The sequence below is a fragment of the Vidua macroura genome, chromosome 17, assembly GCF_024509145.1.
Source record: "Vidua macroura isolate BioBank_ID:100142 chromosome 17, ASM2450914v1, whole genome shotgun sequence".
Lineage (NCBI taxonomy): Eukaryota > Metazoa > Chordata > Aves > Passeriformes > Viduidae > Vidua > Vidua macroura.
Genome location: NC_071587.1, coordinates 6040920 through 6058504, shown reverse-complemented (window position 1 = coordinate 6058504; position 17585 = coordinate 6040920). Strand labels below are relative to the sequence as shown.

General features: G+C 57.4%; 2 protein-coding genes and 1 long non-coding RNA gene across 3 annotated transcripts; 1 reads left to right on the top strand and 2 right to left on the bottom strand.

The window, feature by feature from the left end:
• Positions 1-1949: 1949 nt before the first annotated feature.
• LOC128815684 (neuritin-like) lies at positions 1950-6148 on the bottom strand. Its single transcript, XM_053992603.1, has 3 exons — positions 6023-6148; positions 5452-5599; positions 1950-2973 (listed from the first exon to the last, which is right to left on the bottom strand). The coding sequence occupies exons 1-3, from the start codon at positions 6063-6065 to the stop codon at positions 2748-2750; spliced, it is 417 nt and encodes a 138-aa protein (XP_053848578.1). The 5' UTR covers positions 6066-6148; the 3' UTR covers positions 1950-2747.
• Positions 6149-7723: 1575 nt separating this feature from the next.
• On the bottom strand, positions 7724-15222 carry LOC128815685 (uncharacterized). The gene is made up of 3 exons (XR_008439705.1): positions 15138-15222; positions 8539-8616; positions 7724-8451 (listed from the first exon to the last, which is right to left on the bottom strand). It is a non-coding gene; the product is annotated as an uncharacterized LOC128815685 (long non-coding RNA).
• On the top strand, positions 10358-17214 carry DBNDD2 (dysbindin domain containing 2). Its single transcript, XM_053992601.1, has 4 exons — positions 10358-10501; positions 15151-15306; positions 15697-15840; positions 16618-17214. The coding sequence occupies exons 1-4, from the start codon at positions 10459-10461 to the stop codon at positions 16824-16826; spliced, it is 552 nt and encodes a 183-aa protein (XP_053848576.1). The 5' UTR covers positions 10358-10458; the 3' UTR covers positions 16827-17214.
• Positions 17215-17585: the final 371 nt, after the last annotated feature.

Below are 17585 nucleotides of genomic sequence, written 5' to 3'. Positions count from 1 at the left end.
GCAGTGCTGCCTCGGGGTGACAAGTACTGGCGTGCTGTTAGTCATGTTTTAAGACTCCTTCAGGGTCATTTTGTCCTCTGCTGCTTCTTGGTGCTATTCTTGAGAAAGAACATCCCAGTCCTGCAGGGACAGGGAAAGCTTGCAGGTTTACTTCAAGGCTTAATACCACACCAAAGCCTTGTGTGCACTCCCGTGTTCAGGGCTGTTCTTGAGGGAAGCGGGAACTGAGGAATAATTACAGTGAATTTGAGAGCAAGGAGACAAAGCCACGTTCTTCCAGCTGCTCCCACAGCTGCTGTGGGTCTGTATTAACAGAGCTGCCACCTTTGTTCCCCTGCAAGAATAGAGGTGAAGCCTTTGGACTAAAGAATACTTAACCTATTTCTTTTTGAATGCACGAGATATGCTGTAACTGCTTCAGCAGCTTCCCTGGGTGGGGAAATCTGGAGACAGCTTTGTATCTGGAGAAACTCACAGCAAGGCCATGAGAAGAATCCTTGACAAATGGGGCTTTAACTCTGAGGCTGCAGGACATCCCAGGAGCTGCACTGCATCAGCATGAAGTGTGCTGCAGGATCAGAAATCTTTCTGAAAGGCTGCTGACTGCCTAGGAGAAATGAATCTGTGTATTACTTTTTTTTTTTTTTTTAAGGACTTCTACTTTAATTGTCCTAGTCATAGAGGAAGTTCTGCTAAAAATGAAATACTGATTGAGGAAACTCATCACTCTCATACTGTGAGACCTAGTTTTCTCTCACATGCTTTCAGTCAGATTTAGAAGCACCTTTGGCTTACAAAAAAAATCTGCTGCTCCATACCAGAACAGTGGCAGATGGTCTTTGTTTATTAATGAATCTTTGGGGTTTTTTTGTGTGCAATAGTTGAGGGATTTGCTTCCAGGGAAGATACAGGTCCCAAGACCTGTTCTTCTCAGAGACAGTGGCAGTGGAAGTCAGCCATTTGCATCCATGGTTTTGCAAAAAGATCTCTTGCCAATCTGATTATTTTACTTTCCTTTCTCCAAAGCTGTTTCAATGTAGAAAATTTTAAGAGAGGAATTGCCAAATTCAAAGAGAAGGCAAGACTTGTAGGATTTTAGGGGGCTGTGCTTACTTCTTTTCCTAACGGCATTAAACAGTTGTTCTAAACAAAGAACAGGTACAGAATTTGGAGCCAAAATATTCCAGTCTTGGTTGTACATGACTCTCCCCTACTTCAGCTTTCCCCAGTCACTAAAGTTAACAGGGGAAGGGGGAACAGGATCAAACAGCAAACAGTGCTGTTGGTATGGAGTACAAAGAAAGAAATGAAGCATCTGAGTGGTTCACTCCAGGTTTTACCATGCTCTGATTTACCCTTTCTCCACTGCTCACCCTAAGGCTTTGTGCCCCAGATGCTGAGTACTGAATACATAAGTAACAACTCGTGCACTGAAGTGCTGTCTGAACACCAGCTGCTCTGCCCTGGCTTATTTCTTGGAATTTGCCCCAATTTCTTCATTATCTCCTGCTGCTGCTGCAGGAGCAGAGGGTTGAGGGATAGAGAAGGTGAGGAAGAACACGTGAATGCCACAGGAAAGCAGCATGACCCAACACCACTGTTAGGAAAAAGACCCTTTGCTTGCCCACTGCCTGGAATGCATCTGGTGAGATCTGTGGAGTTAGCAGGGCCTTGGTTTCCCTGCTCACACTGTGAGCACACGCCCCATGGCCCTGTGCAGCCAGGCAGGGCACAGAGATCCATCAGCATCCTTAAAGCACAGACTGCCTTGGGCTAGCCAATCGTATTGTTGTGGTTCTCCAACATGCTCAGAAATCACTTGCAAACACTTCCAAATGCTTCCATGTTTGTACTGAAGCTGCAAAACTGACGACACTCTGAGCCACAAAGGAGACAAGAGGAGACTGTGCTGTCGAGCAAGAGCCAGGACAAATAACTTCTGCCACGCTGTTGGCTCTACAACTTTAATACTCTGGAATTACACACTTCTACCCACAGCTGCTTACACGTACCTTGGGGAAAGCTTTAAAGCAGAAGAGTTGCTATAAATCCCTTTTGTCCTCCTAGCTTGATACTCTCTCTCCCCCCAAATATTTTTCACCTCTGTCCATAGAAAAGGGATTTACACATAACACAGAAGTTACTCAGGAATTCAGATATGTGCAAGAAAAGTCATGCAACTGTGATTATTGTTCAGCAGGGGGTTTTACCATGTCCTCAAAGAAGAAAGGCCAGTACAGAGCAGTAAGGTCTCCCTCCTTTCAGCCTGTGACAGGACAAACACCATCCCCTGTACCTCATGGAACAGTGGGAAAAATACCCATCTTTTCAGTGCCCAAATCAAAACCCTGGAGAGTTGATCTGGTGGAAAGAGTCAGCAAAATAAACAGGGTTCCTTTCAGTTGCCACAGAAGAGTGCAGAAGTAGCCAGCATTCGTCCTTTTCCCAGAATTTAACATTTCTCCCCAAATCCTGTGCCCTGTATTTACAAGTTCCCAAATCTCCCGACAGCCAGATCTGTGCCTGTGCCTTGAGGCAGAAGTGGGAGAGGAGTTATTCCAAATTACAGAGAAATTTCAACACCCTGGAGATGCTGCCAAGCTCTTCCGTGTCTCACAGGCACAGGATGGAGCCGGGAGTTTCTGAGCTCCACGCGGTGTATTCCTCAAAGGTTTGGAAAACAGGTCTGAAAGATGCCACACCACACACTGCCACCACTTTTGCTGGGATACTCACAGAGCTGCAGTTTATAAGTTCAGCCAAGTGACGATGAGGGGGATGCTGAGGATGGAAAGGTTGGGAACACGGGTCCAGGCAGAGCTTTGGGCCATGCTGGGGCTGCAGAGGTCGAACAAGCTGCCTTGAAATTTGTTTTTTCGGGACTCCCTTCTCAGCATCTCCCAGACAGCTGCTGCTTCCTTCTGACATTCCCAGAGCACTGTCAGGGCACAGGTGTGGAATTCATCCCAATACCTGCAGCCAGGGAGATACCACACTGTCAGTCCCTTTGCACTCCCACAGTGCAGGATGCCAGGCAGAGCCTTGCTGCCCTGAGCCTGCCCTCAGCAACAACCCTTGTGTTTTGTGCAAGTTTCCCAGACTATTCATCCCCTCCCTCCATCATCTGCCAGAGCATCTTGGCTAAAACTCCAAATCTCAAAACACTGAAATTATTTATTCCTTTTTCCCCCCCGCCTTTTCTCTGGAAGTCAATAAAATCCATTATTTTCCATCAACAAATGTTTCCCTGAGTATCTCACACAGGCTGCAAACAAAGGCCCAGCACATCTCATTCATCACTTTCTCCAAGCAGAGTCAAGGGCAAATGGGAGCACAAAGCACGGAGAAGGACAAGAGCTCCCAGAGGCTGTCTCAGCTTTTCCTGAGGTATGGGCAGGGGCAGGAGGAATTATTCACTGTGTTTTCATTAGAATCATCTCTATTTATCTGCTGGGTATTACTTTCACAAGTAGCTGTTCAGTGGAAAGAGGCTTTTGGAGAGTACCAGAGGGAAAAGACAAAACAGGCAAAGATAACCCGTGGTCCTCCAGGAATAAAGCAGGAGCTGCTCTGCTGTTCTGTCCCACATGGGCTGGGGCTGGGCACCATGCCCAGCTCCCTGCAAGCTGGAAGACAGGGGCCTAGAGGACAGGAGCAATTGCTCTGACACCTTCCCTGTGTCTGCCAACACACCAGGCACACATGTCACCCGTCAGGAAGGGGATGCAGTCCAGCTGGCTGAGAGGGGACACTGTGCACCTGAAAAGGACAGCAGGGTGCTGTCTGAGTGCACTGTGCTGGAGATGACACTTTGTGCAGACAGGCAAACCTGAGCACTCTGCTTGCTTAGAGCTGGGGCTTACGTCAGAGCGCCAGCTGTGAGGGAGTTCATTAAACTGAGTCACTGTGGCAGAATAAACGTCCCCAGATAATGAGAAAAGCTGGTGCCAACCCTGGCAACCTCCGGCGCTTGCTCCCGATCTGCAGCGGGCAGCTCTGACAGGTAAGAGTTAAACCTGACCCATGTCTTCAGGCAAGACAAGCTTAGGAAGGTGAAGGAGAATGGCAGCTCCAGCCTGGATCTGCTTTCAGCTGGGATGGCAATTCCCAGCATTTCACCCTTCACAGCCCCCATCTGCTCAGGCAGGCAGGCTGCTGGCAAGCACCTTGCCAGCCGGCTCTGGGGCAGCGCTGCACACTGAGCTGAGACACCACCAGCCCCCCACAGCAGCCCCTGGCTCCCTGTCCATCCCTCACCCACCCTCCCGGAGAGGGGACCAGCTCCAGAAAAGCCAGCAGCAGTGGATAAGGCTGAGCATCAAAGGCAAAGAATTCAGAAATATTTCCTGGCAGGAAGCTGGGACATCATCAGCTTCCTGCCAGGGAAGATCCCAGGACCTGTTCGGTGGTGGTCTGTGCCTCTGAGCTGCAGGAAAAACTCAGTTCACGTGTTTCACGTGAGCTTCAGCAGAGGAATCTCTCCTTCAGCAGCCAGCAGGAGCATGGGCTGTGCTGACTGCTTAGGTGTTTTCTAATACCAAGAAGCCTCCTTTAAAAAAAGCCCAAACAAACAAAAAAGGATCAATTCTGTCCAAAGCCTGGAGAAGGGGGAACACAGAGCAGGTCACAGCCTGCAGGGTGGTTTCCAGCAGTTCAGAAAGCATCACCCCCGGGCACTCCACCCTCCACCTTGCTCTGCCAGGTTTCCACCTCCCCCAGGCACGTGAGTTTCCCCTTCACTTCTATCTGCATTTCCTTGTAACTCCTTCCTTGTTCACTCCCCACAACTTACTCTGGAGATGCAAAGCTGCCTCCATTTATCTCTGCAAACATTTTATATCCACCTTGCTGCTTCTCCTCGTCTGCTTTTTAAGCAGACCTTTCCCCAAATCTGTCCAACACAACCCCTCATTGCCCAGCTCTTCTTCAGTTCTGTTAAAGTTAACATCCTCCCAATATCGTCATGTCAGGACACTGCTACAAACTCGGGCAAACCAGGACTGGGACAAATCCAAGCCTGAAGGATGAAGGGTCTAGACAGGGAGGGAGAAAGCTTGTTTTGGGCCGCACGTGGTGCAGGCTGCTCCCGGCAGCGCTGGGCACTGGGGCAGAGCACTGCCGGGAACCTGCGGTCCAGGGGAGATTTTCCTGGGGTGCAGAGAGGGTCGGGTCCCTCCAGCCCCGCTCCTCCTGGCTGCAGGCATGCCGGGGCTGATGGGATCAGTGCTGGGGGCTGGAGCTGCTGCCGAGGACCAGGGATACAAACTCCGGTGGGAGACAAGTAGGAGATGGATGGGTGGACAGACAGAGAAAAGAAGCTCGCTGTGTCAATCTGAAACCGGAGTGAGGTGTGGAGCACATGTGTGTGCGCAGGCACGACGGGACTCAGGAGAGCAGAGACTTCAGACAGGGACAATGCCAAAAGCCAGGCTGCCCATGCACCGTACTCACCTGCACACTCGGCGCAGCCCCTGCAGCTCGATGCCCTCCTCCTCCTCGTACGTGGCCATGCTGTCCCCCAGCTTGAGGACGCAGTCCGAGAGGCCGCGGTAAGCGTCGGCGCAGGCGGGTCCCGCTGCCAGCAGCCCGGCCAGGTGCCCTGCCAGCACCGGGGGGCGAAGTGAGCACCGGCACCTCTGGGGACCCCTCCCCGCGGTGCCTCGGCTGGGCGAGTGGCCCCTTCCACGCAGGACAGCCTCGAGCCCCCGCTGCCCCCCGGCTGTGCCCGGCGTTGTCGGGGTCTGCCGGACCCCGGCGGACAGGGGGCGACCCGAGCCCAGTCAGCCCGGGCTGCCATCCCCACACCGGCACCCCCGGCCCGGGGCGGGGGACAGTGGCCGGCGGGAGGACGGCCAGCGGCCCCGGCAGCGGGAGCCGCCGGGGAGAGCCGCGCGGACCCCGCCCGGACGAAGGGAGAGAGGGAGGGAAGAAGGGGACACATCACCGCATCGCCCCCTCCCCGCGGACACCCCAGACACCGCCCGGTCCCCCCGCCCCGAACCCCGCCCGGGCATCCCCTCACCCAGGGCGAGGAGCAGCACGGCCGGGCCCCGCCGCTGCCCCATCCCTCCGCCGGGCTCGGGCTCCGGCCCCGCTCCGCCGCCAGTGCCGGTGCCAGTGCCGGTGCCCGCACCACCGGGGCCGGCAGCGCTCCCCTCCCTCCCGCCTCCGCGGGGAGGGCACCCGTCCCCAGTCGCCGCTAATGAGCGGCTTCGGCCGCGGCTAATTAAGGAGGGGGCTGGGCCGAGGCTATCGAGCGTCCAGGGGCACCCCCGGCCCCTCGCCCCGCAGCCCCGCGATCCCGCAGCCCTGCACCTCCCCGCATCGCATCTCGCCGGGACTCTGCCAGCATCCACCGCTGCCCACACTCTGCATCCACCTCCGGGAACCAGCGCCCACGGCACCCCGGTAGCAGCACCCTCACCCTAAAGGCCCCCACCCCCTGCCCACCACAGCCTCCGCTGCCCACTCATGGTGCAGCACGAGCTGGGGACATGGGACAGTGCCCGCTGCCAGCAGCAGGATTCCAGGCAGGGCAAGGAACTCTTTGCTTGGCTTGAGTCTCTTGAACAGCACAGGAGATGAAGGGTGGGAAGCAAAACCCAGAGCGTTTGAAAGGTCAAAGAACTAAACATCAGCGCCTACGGCTCCAAAACCTTCTACCCAGACCCTGGCTCAGTAATTCCCAAGGCTGCATGGCCTTTGTGGCATCATTTGTGATCTTGTATGTCTGAGGCTTGATCCCAGCTCTTGCTCCAGGAATCCCTTTGGCTCCAGCAAGAAGGGGAACAGAAAGTTTCCTGCCTGCTTTGGTGGCATTGCTGTGGAGGCTGGTCATGTCAGACCCCTCTCTTTGCTGGTGACAGCTTTGCTCTTGGGGACACTGCTTTGCACCAGCTCGTGAACATGACTAGTACCAGGACCCTCATAAGTGGGACCCCTTTGTGCACGGGTACCCTCATCCCCGGGGCAGCTGTGCCACCACACCCAGACACCTCCAGCCCCAGAAACCTGGAGCAATTGGAAACCATAACTCTGCAAACACTGCATGTACCCAAATCTAATGCAAAAAGAGCTGGGCTGTGAAAACCAAAGACTATTTCTTTATGAAAAATCAACAAACTACAAACGAACTACAAAAAAAAACCAACGAACTACAGCATTTATTTAGAGATGAGTGCCACGTGCTGCAGCTTCATCAGTCCTGGAAGAAAAGCAAGCAGCATGGTCATTTCAGTCAGGCTACTGATGCACATTCTATTTGCCACCAGCCTGGGACACTCAGGGAGAGCCTGGCCCAGAGGTATCACCACATGCCCACAGCTACCTGCAGGGACAAGCCAGCCCCAAGGGCTCTTCCCAAGAACCTGCATGAGGCCCCAGGACACTCAGAGTGGGTCCATGGCACTAAGGGCAAAGTCTGTGCAGAATAGCTCAGCTGCACGTAAAGAAGTGGGATATGACGAAGCGGAAATTCCTCTGGGACAGGCACCCTCTACCAGCCCTGCCTGCTCCTTCTTTGGCCGAGGCTGGTGTCCTGCTGCCTGCACAGCACCTCCCAGCTCTACCTGCTCTCGTGCCAGCAGCTGGCAATCAGGAATGTCTGTATGGCGTGGGGCCCGAGGACATGGGGACATGACACCCCCGGGGCTTGGCAGGAGCCTCTCCCCACACCACACAGGGACAGTGTGCACAGTTAGCACTAGGACAGGGGGTCTTCCCTCGGGACAGGGCATGGCCAAGGAACCGGCGGGCTCCAGGCATGGAGAGGTGGTGCAAACCCCATCCAGGCTCCCCCCACCTCGCCTCGCATGCGGAGATTCCCGTTTCTCGGCAGCCACATTCCTCTGAGGGTGTTTATGGCTTTTCTGTCTCCCCGCTGTCCCAGGCTAAAATCTCCCCTTTTAAGGGAGCCACAGGACCACGGGCTGCTGGAGCTTTGCCGGCTGCAGGCTGCTCCCTTGCAATGTATCACCTCATTTACTGGAAAAGCAGCCTTGCCTTGCCTTGCCTTGTTTTTTTTTTTTTCTTGACTCCACAGTTTTCTGATGGAGTCAAGCTGCAGCTCACTCCCAGCCCATCCACGCATGCCTCCCAGAGAATAAGATGTATTTTCACTAGCAAGTGATTCACCTGTGCCTGGAACTGGTTTGCCTTTTCCTTAGCTGCCGATTCCTCCCCAGCTCCATCCTCACCCCGCAGCTTCCTGACTCACCTCCCAAACCTCTAATAAAAGGGAAAAACCTGAGCAGGAAGGGCAGGAGGAACAAGTCACCTTACATTTTCTCACAGTGACAGGGGCACTTTGATGCTGCTCCCCCTGGGGTCTTTTGGCAGGAGCTGGACTCCGTGTCGTGGGGAGAAGAGGTGACATTCCGACCTGGGCTCGTGACCTGGGCATTTGCGGTAAGGGCGAGGGCTCTTGACACAAGACAGTGCTGTGAGCCTGCACTGGAGGCACAAGGGAGGCAGGGATGCTGCGGCAGCCGAGACAGACCCTGCAGGTTTCTGGCAAGACTTATTCTTAGGGCTCCGTACCAGAGGTGGAGACTCCCCACTGACTCCAGCGTCACTTCTGTCCCCTCTCACCTTTTGGCCCGGGGCAGGCACGCTTTGCTACGAGTAAAAAAAAAAAAAAAAAAAAAAAAATCATTATGTAGAGCTGGCTTGCCTGCAATGGTTTAATTGGAATAAAATGTGTGCCCCGCTGAGCGGCACGGCTTGTGCTGAAGAGCCAGGATGAGTCAGGCTCTGTGCCGATGATATCAGTGCTTTTCCAACGCCCTCCCGGCAAGGCAGGATGAAGGGGCCGCGACAGCGAGGGATCTGGGAACGTGTCACTCTGCACGGGCAGCACCCACATGCGCCGTCCCCGCAGCGGGATTCGGGATGCAGTGAGCTCTGGGGACCTCGGGGTGCTCCGGAAACTCGTGTGCGCACAAACAGCCTCCACGCCTCGCAGCAGTGCCTGGTGCCAAGAGACACAGACGTGTCACATAGCAGAGACCTGAGCTAATTCCCCGGCCCTGCCTCCTCGCCCCTCCGCTGGCAGGGCCGGCCAGGGCAGGGCAGGGGGGCAGTAGGGACGGTGCCGACAGGCCGATGCTGCCCGGAGGCCACACGGAGCTGTGAACAAGCCAGCGCCGGCAGGTACCCAGCAGAGATTTGGTCATGCAGCTGCTCAGAGACCATAAGCCCCAGCTCGTCCTACACCAGCCTGGTCCCCCCAAACTGCAGTGCATCCCACACTACGTGCAAACATCAGGCAGGAAGGACTGGGAGTGCTTATGGATAGGGATAAACATTTACGTGGACAAAATTCAAAACCACCGTGAAAGCTGGAGCCAGCCCCAGGGTCCAGGCTCCGGATACCCAGCACAAAGCCGGTTTTCGGCAGCAAGAGGTCCCAGGAGACGTAGGGGGGACAGCAGAGCAACAGTAGCCAAAATAGAGCTGGGACACAAACAATACCCAGTTATCTTTTGTTATGCAGACAGCGAGAGGAGCACACTGAGAACGGGACAGGCGGGACACGCCACAGACACTGGAAACTCCCTTCCAGTCACAGCAAAGGGCACAGTGGATGTCCCCCATTCCGGCTTGGCACTGACCAGGCTCCGGGCAGAGCTGGCGCTGGGCACGGCGAGGCACTGACTCACCCTGCTGAGACACAGGAAGGAGGCGGCGGCCAAGTCCTTGGCCCTGCCAAGGAGCAGCCCTGATGTGCAGGGCTGAACGTGGGAGAAAGCACCCCAAAGTGGGGTCTGCTGGGGATAAGGGTCTCACGAGGCCAGGAGTGAGATGGGGAGGGCCTATCTATACATCATGCTGTCCTCTCTCCCGCGGGAATGCGTGAGCTGCGCATTTTGAGAAGATAAGCAAAGAAAAAGCAAGCATGAATGGTAACTGTTCTTCCTGCCCAGGCAGAGAGCCCCTGCCTCTCCCGCCTCCCCCTGCCCACCTCCTGCCACGCGGGGCACAGCTCCTGCCGGAGCAGGGCACCTGCAGCCCACCACTGTGCGCACTGATCTCTGCTGGGGCGGCTGTGGTGGGGAGGGACCCTCTGCAGGGACCCTTCTTCGGGTCCAGGGACACTGCATGGGGACACTCCGTGAGTCCCGGCAACGCAGAGCACCGGGTACCGCGCAAGGGGACCCTGCGCTCCATGGAGACCGGCGACCCTTCACGGGGACCTTCTGATTCTCCCTGTGCACGGGAGACCCTATTCCCGCCGCAGGACTCCCGGCGGCCCCGGCAGCGGCGGTGCGGGACCCCGGCGGGGCGGCAGGCGGGAGGCGCGGCCGCGGTGCCGCGGTGATGGGCGCGCCGGTACCGCCCCGTGCCGCGCCGAGCGCCGCCCCGCAGCGCGGCTGGGGAGAGCGGCGGCGGCGGCGGGGGGGGCCCGCACTGATCCCCGTCCCCCCGCCCGGCCCGGCCCGGTCCGGTCGCAGCAGCCGCATGTCGGGGCCCGGGGCGCAGAGCCGCAGCCGGCGGCTGCCCGGTAAGTGCCGGCCGCGGGGTGGGCTCGGCGGGATGGGAGAGGGGCACCGCGCCGGGCGGGCGGGCAGGGCTCGGGTGCCACATCCCCTCCATCCTCTCCGCAGCGCCCACCTGATGCCCCTGGCAAAGCGGCTGTGCCCCACTTGCCGCCCCAAGAGCCTCCAGTCCCGGTCGCGCCCGAGCCCCTCGCTGCACCAACCTGCTGCCGGCCCCGCTGTCTTAGGGCAGGGGCTGCGCGGGGAGCTCCGTGCCTGGGACGGGGATGCTCGGAGAGCGGGGGGATTTGAGGGACACCTGCTTGGGAAGTGGCAGAGCTCGGGAACCTGTTGGGTCACGGGCTTGTTTTGGAGTGGCATCGGCAGCCCTCAGAGTCCCGTGGCTCCCGGAAGGAGCGGATCCCCCCGTAGCCGCAGGGCTGAGGATGCTGGGCAGAGCGAACTCCGTGGCGAGCGGCGGGGCGAGCGGCAGCCGGGGGAGCGGGGCTCGTAGAGGGGCAGCCTGCCAGGCACCGTGCCCGGGTCGTGCCTGCCGTGCCTCGGGCACCGCGCTGCTCCGTTCTCATGCTTCTCCTCGCATGAAAGGAAGCAGGGCCCCGCAAATAGCAGGGTCTTATGACACAGCCTCTGCCGGGGAAGAGCTCCGGGCGGCAGGGAAGGATATTTTTAGTGCTGAGACGCAGGGGATTTGGAGATCGCTCGGAGGAGTGCAGGCGATGAAACCACGGCACACACAGGGGTTACGAGGTGCCGTGTCCTCTCTCCATTTCCCCCCGCTCCTGCTTTTCCCAGCAAGCAGCCCTGCCAAAACCACTGCCTCCCTCGCACTCGCCCGGTGCATTTCCTCTCATCAGGACTACGGTTATTTTTTGCTGTGCTGCTGCAACACGAGGTCAGACGTGCCGATGGAGAACTGTGCAGGGCATTAACACTCAGGCAGCCGGCGTCTGAGCAGCCCATCTCTGCATGGCCTGACCCTGCGTGATTGTCTGGGCATTCCCAGCTCTCCTCTCCAGCCGCTGCTCCCAAGGCTGAAGGAGCTGAAAGCCCTTGGGAGTTATCCTTGTTCTGCAGGGGTCGTGCTGGGGCAGGGTGACAGGGAAAGCCTTGCCATCTCTGCACAGCCTCCCAGAAGATGCCGAGGCAGTTGAGGAGCTGCACCGTCCCCCCACCTACCTCCTTGCAAACCTGGGCGGGGGGGAATGTGCATTCTGGCAGTTGGGGGCAGTGGGGCATACAGGACTTCTCTGGAGGAGCAGAGTCAGGGGTTTGGTCTCCAGGAAAGCTCAGGGAGAAGGGCAGAAACCAGCTTACTCCAGCCTTTTCATTCATCAGAGAACTCACCCTTGCTTGGAGCAACCTCCCACTTAAACTCTGCTCAACTCGCCAGCACCTGCTGCTCTTTTCCACATCCCACATTATTTTTCAGGACCTTCTTTAAATCCCTCGAAATCTCTGCAAGATATTGCAGAGCTGCGGCCTCAAGAAAAGGCCATTCCCATCCTCTCTTGGCCTTGTGCCTTCACTAACAATCCTTCTCCCAACCCAAACACACCCCTCCTATTTACCGGCACAGAGGGGGTGTGCCAGGATCCCAAAGGTCATGAGGGATGAAAAGCACATTCCCTCCCAGTGCAAAGGTAGCTGGGTCTGGGTACCACCCTGAGCTGGTACTCCCAGCACCCTCCAGCCCCGTCTGGCCCCTGCCCCATCCAAACTGCATCCCAGGAGTTGCTCCTCTCCCAAGCCTGCTTTGGCGAAGGTGTGGATGGGAGTGCTGACAGAGCTTTACCTCCCAAGTCTTCCATGCCTTTCCCCACCACAGCGTGGCCACAAGCCCACACAACGCGAGGGGTGGTGGCTCCTTGGTGTGCGTTGGCAGGGCAGAGGGACCACTGGGGGCCATCGTACTCGCCCACAGCCACCCTGCGGCCATCTGCCTAGCAGCAGGTGAGGAGGAAATCCCTGCCTGCCCTTCCTGCGGGGACTCCTGCCCTGTCCTGCCCGCCCAAACTCTGCAGCAGTGTTTGGCCCCAGTTCCAAGCAGCGCTGGCGAATAAGCCGTGAGAGCCGGAAGGATCTGAAGGCAGCGGGGCGCTCGGAGCCGCCGCAGCCGCGCTGGGCGGTTCAGCCAGCGGGGCAGAGCCTGGCTCTGAATGCTGATCAGCCTCCAGCCCCTTGGCTGAGCGGGCTGTAGTAATAACCATGACAATAGTAATAAAAGCCAGGCCACCAGCAGGTACCGACAGATCCCCCACGGTGCACAGGGGCCGCTTTGTGTGTGCTAACGTGTCCCGCGGTGGGAACATGCCAGCGGGATGAGACAATCCCCGCGACTGACAGCCACGGAGTGTGACCGGCCGTCACATGGGAAAGGCCGCGGCAGGGAACGCCGCGCTCCTTTATTTCCCCGGCGAGGGTTGCCGAGGGGCAGCCACACTGGCAGGGCTGTTCGCTCCCCCTGGGCCCGGAAGAGCCGTGCGAGGGGGGAAGGCTCCATCCCCGACTCTCACCGCGGTCACGGGTCAGGCAGGGCCAAGCACAGCCCCAGCTGCTGTCTCCCGCTGCCGGCGTTCCTTACATAATGGGATCTCAGTGCTCGTGCCCAACTCCCCGACCAGAGCTCGAAAACAAGTTCATAAACAGGTCCTGCTAATTTCTCCCTCAAGAGAAACCGTGGCGCCCACAGGAATGCTGCCACCAGCAGCCGTCATCACTCTCCCCAAGCACACTTACTCCGAGTATCGGTCACGTGCTGGGGAGAGAATTAACAGCCCAGATCAGCCATATTCATGGCACTCAGAACAGAAACCAAGAGCATTCTGGTTTACTTTGTATTTGCGCTGCAGAAGGATTTGGACACTGGTCCTTACCTCCACACTGAGGTCCCTTTGGCAGGACATCCCGTGGGGAGCTGGTCTGTCACCCTGAATCCCGGAGCCAGCACAGCCTCTGCCCTGAGCCCAGCCTCCCTTCAGCTGGAGCCCGTGGGCTCTCCTCGGCGAGGTGAACTGCGGCAGTTTGCCATGGATTCAGCACAGCTGGGCTGGGGAGCACAGCTCTGCCTGGGACAGCCAGCTGCTGAAGGAAGACAGCTCCATAATCAGAGCCTTGATCACCCCCTCCTTGTCCCTGGCTTCATTCTGTTCTGCAGATAGTACAGGGAGGCCGGAGGTTTTTGCTGTACCCCAGCGGCACCAGGCTACAGCCACCTGGTGAGTTGGCTTTCCCAGGAGGAAAGGTTCACTGGCACCACCATCCTGGGCCCTGCACTGAGCCTCGGCACCAGAGCAGGCAGCAGTGCTTTGGTCAGACATACCAAAGCAAAGAGCCCTTTGGGCAGCCTGGATTGCTGTGTGAGAGTGTGTGGTGAGTCGCCCTGAGTCACGGTGCATCCCCACGTGGTGCTGCCAGCACAGCCCAGCCCGCCGGGGCAGGCACCTGCAGATGATGGGGTTTCACTGAGGATGCCCCAGACACAGGATGCAGAGAAGCCCTGGAAGAGCTCTCAGGAAGATGTGACATTGATCTCCATGACATCTCACCAGGCTCAGCACCTTTCTCCTACATGGTTCCTGTGCTGCTCCATGCTGCTGGCAGCCAGCTGCCCTGCTGTCCTTGCCCCTGTTCCTGCCAGACAGGGTGGGGATGCTGCTCCCTCTGTTCCCTCCTCCCCAGCCTGGAGGAGCAGAGGGTTTGGGTTGTGCTCAGGCAGAGCACAGGATGTTTGTTTGGTTTCCTTGGTTATTACACTGCCTGCTCCAATAATCACATTTTCCTTGTGCTGATTGGGCCAAGTGCAGCAGAAAGGAAATGTGGAATGGTTGAGGTCAAACACCAGCCTGGGAACAGCTGGAGCCACCAGCCACAGCCTCTCTGTGCCACTTGGGTCCTTGCTATTTTGGGTACCCAGCCCAAAAGGAAGTTACCAAGACCGGGAATGCAGCAACAAGCTCCTTCAACAATAGCCCAAGGGCTCCCATCACTCCCTCCCGTGAGCTGGGGACACAAGCACCGGCAGTGAACTGCTGGAGGAATTACAGGAATGAAAATGTTTGTGCAGGCAGAAGCCAAGCTGGCTGTGAGCAGGGATGTGAGCAGGAGCCTGGAGCGTGGGTGCAGCTGCATTTATAGTGACGGTGGTGGCGGGGGTGTGCACAGGCAGGGCTGTGCACGGGTAGGGGTGACAGGGTTGCCAGTTCCTTTCATTCCTTATACATGCTTCAGCCCAGAAAGCCTGGAGCACTAAGGCCAGCTCTTGACCCTGGGAGTTCCCCTGCTCGTTAGCATTCACAAACACCCTCTGTTTGGCGGCAGGGAAACTGAAACTTGAAAGTGTGCAAACCGCAGCCGATCTCACACCAGCTCCCCTTCCCCCTTGATAATTCCCTTCAGCAGTTGTGAGCACAGCTCCCCATTCCTGGCTGCCCTGCACCTCAGCGGAGGGATCTGAGGCTCCAGCACAGCAAGTGCTGGTGACGCTGCTTTTCTGGAGTGTAACATCTATCCACGGTGACTAAATCAACACGTGCTGGTAAAGCAGAGCAGAAGGGAACCACCAACCATGCAGCACAGCTATGCAGTGTGAGCTGGGACAGGTAGAAGGGCTCAGATAGCCCTGCCTGCTCCAACTCTCCTCACCTTTTCTCCTCAGCTGACATGGAGCAGGCCCAGCGGAACCTGGATGCAGAGCAAATGCAGCAGCAGCAGCTGAAACTGCGGGACCGGCAGAAGTTCTTTGAGGAGGTTTTCCAGCATGATGTGGATTTCTTCTTCCCAATGTCTCACCTGCAGATTGAGCACCGGAGACGTATGTGCTGTGGGCACCAGCATGGGGCCAGGGGTGTTTCAGGGGACAGTGACACAGGGGTTGGACATTGGTGGGACATTCCCGGTCTAAACAGGACATGCATGTCCTGAGCCAAGATGGACCACAGTGGCTGTGTGTGGGTGTGCTGTGGATTACTCACACCCCTTAACTGAAGGCACATGGGTACCCAGGCTGGTGCCCTGTAGAGTCTGGCTGCATTTTGGAGCAGGGACAAGGACTGCAGTGACACAGCCATGATTTTTCTGGGACCTCTTATCAGCAAGTATAATTCAGTTCCTTGTGGAAAGGCTGGTCTCCCACCTCAGGGAGCTGATGGTGCCCTTTGCCTGGCATTATCACTCACCTTTTCACTGGCCTCTGTCTCTGCAGCCCCCTTAGGCAGCATTTCCTCCATGGAGGTGAACGTGGACATGCTGGAGCAGATGGACGTGCTGGACCTGTCAGACCAGGACACTGTGGATGTGTTTCTGGGCTGTGGGACAGAGGAGAGCAGCATTGCTGGGTCTCTGCCAGGTATGTGCAGTCCCAAGCCCTTTGTGAGCCAGGCTGGAAGCCCTTCCTGCCCCCAGTGCCCACACTGACTCATTCCTCAGCCCCAGCCACCCTGTGGGCAGATCCACGCCCACCCAAAGGCAGGCATTTGCCGGGTCTGTGAAGTTGGAGGATCCTCACACTGGGCTGTTCCACATCAGTATGCACCTCCACAGCCCAGACATACAGACTCCTGTAAATTCCTTGTGCTGCAGAAGACAGAAGAGTCCAGGCACTTTCCAAAGTGTGTGAGTCCAATTCCCTTGTCCTGAGGCTTCTCTGGAGCAGCCAGTGCCTTGTCACAACTCCCAAGGTCCCCTCCATGCTGCAGAGCTGATTGTGCTGAGCAGGAAGGCTGCAGAACCTCTCCACCTCCCAGCTAGACCCCAGGGAGCTGGGCTGGGGTCTGCAGGGAAAGCAAGGGGTGCCAGCACATTCCTCCCCACTCACACACTGTAGTGAGGTCAAACCAAAGTCTCCTCGCCTGCTGCAGCCAACAGCCTCACACAGCATGGCTCTGAGCCGTGTTTCAGGCAAGATGGAAGAGGCTCCACTGCCAAAAACGGGGAAGGAATGTGCAGCAACTGCCCTGAGCCAAGCCGGGGGTGTGAGGTGGGGAATGACTGCAGCAGCCACATGGGGAGCAGTCAGGAGAGCACAGCCCACTGAGGAGTGAGTGTCAGAGGGGCTATCCAGGAAGCTCAGGCAGCAATAAACCTCCAAGAGCCTTTTTCGTTCTCATACTGCTCTCTCCTCCAGGGGCAGATGCCAGCCAGTGCCCAGAGGAGATCACCCTGCAAGTGCCCAACGCAGCTGAGAGCAAGTCTCGCATTTCCTCCACGTCCTCTGCCTCCACGGATTTGAACAGCCTGGACACCAGCGAGGAGGGGGCCGAGACCCCCGTGGTGCAGTCGGATGAGGAGGACCTGCAGGAGGACAGTCCCAAAGAGCAGGTGGTGAGAAGCTAGCAGGCAGCTCTGCCCTGCTCCCAGCCTCCTCTGTATGGACTCACCAGCCCAGAAGGAAAGCTGCTGGTGCCCAGCAAACCCCATCCTGGACTGCTGCCCTGCCAGAGGGGAGAGATGGTTCCCCCCCCCCTCTCCCTCCACGTGTTCTCCTGGCAGCTAAAAGAGAAGGAAAGGGGTGTTGTAAGCTCCCAAAATTAACTCTTCAGGCTTTGCTGCTAACACTCCCTGCTTCAACCCCCCCACCCCTCAACATGCTAAGCATCCCACAGCCCCACCACCTCCAGAAAGCCATCCTTTAGAACCCAGTTCCCCCTGCCCTACTGACAAAGGTTCTGTCCAGACAAGCACTTAACGATGGCACAGAGAGAAATAACACTGATCTAACCAAGCAGTGGCTGTGTGTGTCATTGGGGGAAAACAGCACGGGGGATGAGGGCTCAGAGGGGATTGCAGGATGGAGAGCAGTGCACAGCCAGTGTGCTCACTGTGCCTCCTGTTGCACAGCCCAGGGATGGCTCCTGTGCCCAGGGCAGGAACAGACAGCACAGGCCTTGGCAGAGAAGGGCTGTTGGTACAGCAGGGCACGATGGGGAGCGACTCGAGCTCTGCAGAGAGAACCAGCACAGACACAGCTGGCCTGAGCAGGGCTGGGGTGCTCCTGACCTGGAAACACCAGCCATGACCACAGTGGGGACTTGCCAGGCAAATGGGCTGAGCAGAGAACAGCAGCAGCTGCTCCCCCAGTGCTGCACTCCCCAA